The sequence below is a fragment of the Nicotiana tomentosiformis genome, chromosome 9 (genome assembly GCF_000390325.3).
Source record: "Nicotiana tomentosiformis chromosome 9, ASM39032v3, whole genome shotgun sequence".
Lineage (NCBI taxonomy): Eukaryota > Viridiplantae > Streptophyta > Magnoliopsida > Solanales > Solanaceae > Nicotiana > Nicotiana tomentosiformis.
Window position 1 is genome coordinate 67,220,039 of NC_090820.1, and position 8,315 is coordinate 67,228,353.

Genomic DNA, 8,315 nt, shown 5'->3' on the forward strand with positions numbered 1-8,315 from the left:
TTGATGTTTCAAATGAGATGGCCTAGCAGATCGGGCCATGATCGGACGCCATGCCACACACATGGTGGCACTATGCTGGAAATTATAACAAAATTGTGGTAATGTATCAAATGAGATGACCTAGCCGATCGGGCCGAGATCGGACTCCGTGTAAGAATACAGAGGTATTGTGAATTGTGGAATATCGATAATAAAGGTCACCCAACCTAATAATATGGAAATTGTCTTGAAAATATATATGATCCTTAACTTGTTGTTTTACTATTATTTGAAGCCCTTATTGAATTCTTTACTGTTCCTCTTGTATTATTATTCATTCTATTGAGTTGGTGTTTAACTTTACATACTAGTGCTATTCGACGGTACTAACGTCCTTTTTGCCGGGGGTGCTGCATCTTTAAATAGATGCAGGTGGTTACATAGCAGACAGTGTTGATCACAGATAGTGCTGCATCCTCTTCCTAGCGGACTCGGTGAGCCCCATTTCATTCCGGGGTCTTGTATTGTACCTTTTGTTTATATTGTGGTCACTTTTGAGGTATAGCCGGGGCCTTGTTGCCGGCACCATCTTTACTCTCTTTTATATCTTTAGAGGCTCCGTAGGTACTATGTGGGTTGTATATGGGTGTTGGGAATGTTAAACAAGTATATGTTGTGTTTGATCACTTGTTCCACTAAGACTATAAGAATCGATGTATTTTGAGACTTAAAGGCGAAATAGCTACTGGAACGGATTAATGTTGTATGTATGAACTTTCTTTTGTCTAATTAATGAAATAACATCTTTTCTTGATTATGGGTTAATTGGGTAGATAGTATATAACATGCTTGCTCGGCTGGGTTCAATCGGTTAAGCACCGGTTGCGCCTCCCGAGGTTGGGGCGAGACAAAATTAGTATCAGAGCCTAATGTTTTAAAGTGTCCTAGGATGTCTCTGAGCCATGTCTGGTAGAGTCCTTCTTATCGGTGTGTTGTTGACCATATCTATAAGTTGGAGGATACTTGGACATTAAGGAACAATACCCTTCTTTGATATTCTGGATCGTGCGATGAAACTAAATGTGCAACTGTTCCTCCTCTAACTCGTGCATTCCTTTAACTTTCAGTATATGGCACCTAAGAAGAGTGCAAGAACTGGCCAAGGAGCCAATGCCGCCTTAGGAGTGGCAATTGACCCTTTATTTGATGATACACCCGAGGGGTGAGGATAATCCCCCGACTGCTACACTACCAGATTCTACTACACTAGCCCATGCCACACCAGTTCCTACACCTACTGAAGGTGCGACGGTTCCTCCACCTGATATTCCGATTCCACCTCCAGCCCCAGCTTCCGGTTCTGGTATTTCTGATGGGGATCGTAGGGGAGCTATTCAGATGTTGACACAGATAGTGGCTTCTCAAGCCTAGCGATCAAATGTTGCACCTACTTCTTCTATCCTACAAGGGGATTCTACTAGTTCTAGAGTGAACAGATTTCCGCAGTTGGATCCTCCGCTGTTCACGAGTGCTAATCCTGAGGAGGACCCACAGGACTTCATTGATGAGATGCATAAGACTCTCCGAGTAATGCGCGCTACTGAGACAGAGGGAGTGGAGTTGGCCGCCTACCGTCTGAAGGGGGTGGTATATTCATAGTTTGAGCTGTGGGAGGACTCTCGGGAGGAGGGGATCCCTCCAGCAAGATGGAATGAGTTTCCTGATGCCTTTATAGACCATGTATTGCCTGCCGAGACTAGGGCAGCCCGTGCCGCAGAGTTTGAGAATATTAAGAAAGGGAGTAGGAGTGTGTGGGAGTATGACATGGAGTTCACGTGCCTGCCAAAATATGCTAGAGTGCGCCGGTTTGTGCATGGCCTTAGCCACTTGGTTATCAATGAGGCCACTACAAATGCCTTGAATTCAGACATAAACTATGGGAAGATGGTTAGCATTTGCTCAAGCTACAGATGATCGTAAGTTGAAGAACAGAAGGGAGCGAGAGGGTACCAACAAGGCCCGGTCCGCGGGAAATTCTGGGGAGTCATTTGGTGGGGGAAGATCAGATTTCAGGGGAGGGTCATCAGGTCCAACCAAGTCTCATGCTCAGTCTTCAGCCAGTGCACCGCTAGCGGGGCACAGTCAGCAGTAAGGGAGTCGCTTCAGGCCCAATAAGGGTAGCAGGGGACCCTACCATCATAGTCGATCGGGAGGGAGATTCCCGCAGCAGCGGAGGCCCCCATGCCCCAGGTGTGGGAGGATGCACTTGGGGATCTGCTATATGGACGATGTTACAGGTGCGGATTGAGGGGTCATATTCAGAGGGAGTGTCATTCATCCCGCCAGGGTGCGGGCAGGGGCATAACACAACCATCTAGTTCTGTAGATGCTGCACCTTCAGCACCCCTTCCAGCTCGAGGAACTCTAGGACCCACAGGGCGTGGCGCAGCTAGGGGTGGCACGCAGAGTTCATGAGGATCCAACCGTTTCTATGCTATGAGCGGTCGCCAGAATGTAGAGGCTTCTCCAGATGTTGTCACAGGTATATTGACCATCCAAACTCATGATATATATGCTCTTATTGATCTCGGTTCCACCTTGTCCTATGTTACCCCTTATGTTGCTATGGAATTTGGGATAGAATCGGAATAACTTCTTGAGCCGTTCTCTGTATCTACTCCGGTTGGCGAGTTTATTGTGGCTGTATGAGTTTATAGGGGTTGTGTTGTCATGGCGCGTGGTCGGGACACTGTGACCGATTTCAATGAATTGGGGATGGTTGATTTTGATGTAATTATGGGAATGGATTGGCTTTATTCATGTTTTGCTAAACTCGACTGTCGAACTAGAACTGTGAGGTTTGAATTTCTTAATGAGCCAGTTGTTGAGTGGAAGGGGGTTAATGTGATACCAAAAGGTAGGTTTATTTCTTACCTTAAGGCTACAAAAATGATTAACAAGGGGTGTATCTATCATTTGGTTTGGGTTATGGACACCACTGCTGAGGCACCTACATTCGAATCTGTGCCAGTTATGAATGAATTTCTGAAGGTCTTTCTTGATGAGCTACCTGGTATTCTGCCAGACAGGGAGATTGATTTTGGGATTGATGTGATGCCAGACACGCATCCTATATCCATTCCACCCTATAGGATGGCACCAATAGAATTGAAGGAACTAAAGGAACAATTGAAGGATTTGTTAGAGAAGGGTTTCATCCTACCGAGTGTGTCGCCATGGGGCACACCAGTTCTCTTTGTGAGGAAGAAAGATGGATCACTGAGGGTGTGTATTGACTACCGGCAGCTCAACAAAGTCACAATCAAAAACAAATACCCACTACCAAGAATAAGTGATTTTTTCGATCAGTTACAGGGTGCAAGATACTTCTCCAAAATTGATTTACGATCCGAATACCACCAATTGAAGATCAGGGAACAGGTTATTCCGAAAACAACTTTTAGAACCCGGTATGGGCACTTTGAATTTCTAATAATGTCTTTTGGGCTAACAAATGCCCCGACAGCTTTTATGGATCTTATTAATCGGGTTTTCAAGCCTTTCCTCGACTCCTTTGTGATAGTGTTCATTGATGATATTCTTGTGTATTCACGAGGTTGGGAGGACCATGCCGATCATCTCAGGGTATTTTTGCAGACTCTTCATCAGCACCAATTGTATGCAAAGTTTTCAAAGTGAGAATTTTGGCTCAAATCTGTCACATTCTTGGGTCATGTTGTCTCTAGAGAAGGAATCAAGGTTGATCCTCAAAAGATTTCAGCAATAAAGAATTGGCCTAGACCTACAAAGCCAACCGAGATTCGCAGTTTCTTGGGCTTAGCAGGGTATTACAGGAAGTTTGTGGAGGCGTTCTCTACTCTTGCCTCTCTGTTGACTAAATTGACTCAGAAGGCAGTTAAGTTCCAGTGGCCCGATACTTATGAAAGGAGCTTCCAAGAGTTGAAATCAAAATTGACTACGACACCGGTGTTGACCCTGACAGAGGGTACATAAGGGTTTGTGGTATATTGCGATGCTTAAAGAATTGGGCTTGGGTGTGTATTAATGCAACACGGCAAGGTTATAGAATATGCTTCTAGGCAACTCAAAAGTCATGAAAAGAATTATCCAACACATGACTTAGAACTTGTGGCGGTAGTTTTTGCATTGAAACTTTGGCATTACTATTTGTATGGGGTCCATGTGGAGGTATTCACGGACCACAAGAGTCTTGAATTGTCTTGAAAATGTATATAATCCAACCTAATAATATGGAAATTGTCCTGAAAATGTATATGATCCTTAACTTGTTGTTTTACTATTATTTCAAGCCCTTATAGAATTCTTGACTGTTCCTCTTATATTATTATTCATTCTATTAAGTTTGTGTTTAGCGTTACATACTAGTGCTATTCGACGGTACTAACGTCCCTTTTGTCGGGGGCGCTGCATCTTTAAATGGATGCAGGTGGTTACATAGCCGACAGTGTTGATCACAGATAGTGCTGCATCCTCTTCTCAGCGGACTCGGTGAGCCCCATTTCATTCTGGGGTCTTGTATTGTACCTTTTGTTTATATTGTGGTCACTTTTGAGGTATAGCCGGGGCCTTGTTGCCGGCACCATCTTTACTCTCTTTTGTATCTTTAAAGGCTCTGTAGACACTATGTGGGTTGTACATGGGTGTTGGGAATGTTAAACAAGTATATGTTGTGTTTGATCACTTGTTCCACTCAGACTATAAGAATCAATGTATTTTGAGACTTAAAGGCAAAATAGTTACTGAAACGAATTAATGTTGTATATATGAATTTCCTTCTGTCTAATTAATGAAATCGCGTCTTTTTTTTTATCATGGGTTAATTGGGTAGATAGTATCTAATAGGATTGCTCGGCCGGGTTCACTCGGTTGAGCACCGATCGCGCTTCCCGAGGTTGGGGCGTGACAGAGGTACCGCCTCGTAGTCTCAAATCATAAAATGAATCACAACGGCACAGTAGAAACCTCGTGCGAACAATAACAACCGCACGCAAAAACCTCGTGCAACAATAACAACCACACGGCAAAAACTTCGTGCAACAATAACAACCGCACGACAGAAACCTCGTGCAACAATAACAACCGCACGGCAAAAACCTCGTGCCACAATAACAACCGCACGACAGAAACTTCGTGCCACAATAACAACCACACGACAGAAATCTTGTGCCATACTATCAACCGCACGGTAGAAACCTCGTGCAAACTCAATAATAATTCTCTCAACAACAACACGTGTGCCAAAACATAACAACTAAAATAAAAGATTTTCACAATATGTGCCCACATGTCACAACGTTTCCTCAAAACAATTTCAATATCACAACCACACATAGCCCTCAGTTCAACAACATTGAATACAATAGCAACATCGACAATAATATGAGAATACGACAAGTTAATCAACTCAAGAACTTCAAAACACCAAGAGACGGAAGAATGAGCTCACAAAGAAAGACACAACAGGGAATAATAGTCTCAACAAGGATAACTCAACAAGGAAGAGATAATGTGTAGCAATGATTCCACAAAAGTACAATTCGACGATAAGAGAGATAACATGAATCAATGATTTTAAATAAGAATACGTCAACAATGGAAGGAATAACAAACTTCAATTAAGACCAAGCAATTACAGAAGGGATAATAGTAATTTCAATTAAGGTCAAGCAATTACGGAAGAGATAGTAATAACGTCAATTAAGGTTAAGCAATTACGGAAGAGATAACAACAAATTTAATTAAGGCACAAAAGGGTTAAATTGGCAACAAGGGTAAAACATGAATCAAATAAATTCCAAATATGACATGTAAGGGTAAATTTAGTAAGTGGAGGATTTAGCATGATAAAACAACTTCATATCTAATGAACATAAGAACCTAAGGCCCTAAACGGTCAAATTTCTACAAATAAGCCCGAGCACGTACTTGTCACCTCACGTACACAGCCTTCACATGACATAATTAGTACAAACGACTCAAATCCTAAGGGGTAGTTCCCCCACACAAGGTTAGGCAAGATACTTATCTCAAAGAAGCTAGACAGTTACTCTAAAATTACCTTCTCGAGTGAAACAACCTCCGGACGGCTCAAATGTAGCCAAAATAACTTTAAATCATAAATAAAACTCATAGAAAACGATTCTCGATAATAAAGTTTCAATCTTTAACAAAAACTAAAAAGGTCAACCCAAAAGTCAATCTCGGGCCCGTACCTCGGAACCCGACAAAATTCATAAATTTCGAATATCTATTCGATTACGAGTCCAACCATACTAATTTCATCCAATTCCAACTCTGAATCGATGTTCAAAAACCCAATTATTCTCTTTAGAAAAGTTTTTGATACAAATCCCCAATTCTCCAATCAAAATATGGATTAATTAAAAAATAACTTCTGTAATTATATTAAAATATAAATATTATAATTAGATACTGACCCCCCATAAAAACACAAGAAGAACGCCACAAAAATCACCTCAATCGGAGCTCTAGAACTCATGATATGCTCAAAATACTAAATAAACGCAGTCTGATTTTTTTAATATACAAGGAATTTCGCTTCCGTGCCCAAAACTCAGCACCTGCAGTCTTCCAGCTGTATTTTCCGCATTTGCCGACCATTTTTTCGCACCTGCGGGGTCACAGATGCGGAGCCAACTTCGCATCTGCGAAGCACCAGCACCAGCCCTCTTCTCCGACACAAAAATGAGCATAACTCCCTCATACGATATCCAAATTCGACGATTCTTTTTGTTATGGCTCCGTAATTACGATACAGATCTAATACTTCAATCAAAACAGAAATTAGAGGTCATTTTCTTAATGTGGTATCATTTCTGCTTGAAGAAACGATGTGAAAATATCAAAAACGAGCGCAACACAATCCAAACCTATCCGAAACTCACCCGAGCCCCTTGGGACCCCGTTCGAACATACAAATAAGTCCCAAAACATAATGCGGACCTGCTTGAGGCCTCTAATCACATCAAATAACATCAAAACTACGAATCGCACCTCAGATCGAACTTAATGAACTTATGAACATTAAACTTCTACAACTCGCGCCGAAACATATCAAATCGATACGGAATGACGTCAAATTTTGCATGCAAGTCTCAAATGACATAATGGAGTTAATCTAACTCTCGGAATCGCAATCCGAGTCCCATATCGATAAAGTCAACTCCCGGTCAAACCTCTTAACCTTCCAAAACTTTAACTTTCCAATTTTTGTCAAAATGCTTCAAATTATCTTACGGCCCTCCAAATCCAAATCCGGAAGCACGCCTAAGTCCAAATTCACCATACGAAGCTATTGAATCATCAAAATGCCATTTCTGAGTCGTTTATACAAAAGTCAAACTCCGGTCAATTTTTAAAACAAGAATCCTTTTTCCAAATTGATCCCGAATCATCAGAAATCCGAACTCTACCACACAAGCTAATCATAATACATTAAGCTACCGAACGGGGCGCTAATTCTCAAAACGACCGGTCGTGTCGTTACACCGACTCATAGTTGGGTAAATTATATTGCATACGACTGTGTCCATTTACTTTTTAGTAGTGGATTTTAACGTCATCAGCTGTTATATTATTTTGTTGTTGTATATTTTAGTTTATGGGGCTCAGATTAAGGTAAGTGGTGCGTTGCAGAATTTGATACGAAGAAGATGATTTACCCGGCTACGGTGATTACGAGAGATGATATACCACATGTATAAATGACTTTTTCTTTTATATCTATATATCTATATATATATATATATATATATATATATATATATATATTTATATTTTCAGAATTTATATAATATACAAATAAATATATAAATGGCATTATTTATCCTACATATATTGATAAATATACATGAAGCACAGAATAAGTGAATAAATAGAATATTACAAATAACATACCTAATTTATTCTAAGATTGCACGTTAATGTTAATTATACATTGTGATATCCCTAAGATTTTTATTGTACCATACGGGGTTTATGGTAAATTATACCATATGTAAGGAAATAAGTAAGCATGGTTTATAATATACATATAACACATATATGACCTTATATTTCGTGCGATATATAAATTTTCATTATATACAGGATGTATAAGGTAAACAAACAAATAAATAAATAAGTTATATAATATAGACAAAATTATAGATTTTGTACCGCAAATTATAATTATTGCTCGGCTTAATGGTAGAAAAGATCTTTCCATGTATCGAAGGAATCATTGCAACAAATTAGAAATAAATCATTCGAGCATTTGGGTTTAAAATAGGAGA

General features: G+C 40.4%; 1 protein-coding gene across 1 annotated transcript; it reads left to right on the top strand.

Annotated features, from left to right (window-relative positions):
• The first annotated feature begins 2,709 nt into the window (after nucleotides 1-2,709).
• On the top strand, nucleotides 2,710-3,993 carry LOC138898918 (uncharacterized). Its single transcript, XM_070185027.1, has 2 exons — nucleotides 2,710-3,264; nucleotides 3,889-3,993. Exons 1-2 carry the CDS (start codon nucleotides 2,710-2,712, stop codon nucleotides 3,991-3,993), a joined length of 660 nt encoding a protein of 219 aa, XP_070041128.1.
• Nucleotides 3,994-8,315: the final 4,322 nt, after the last annotated feature.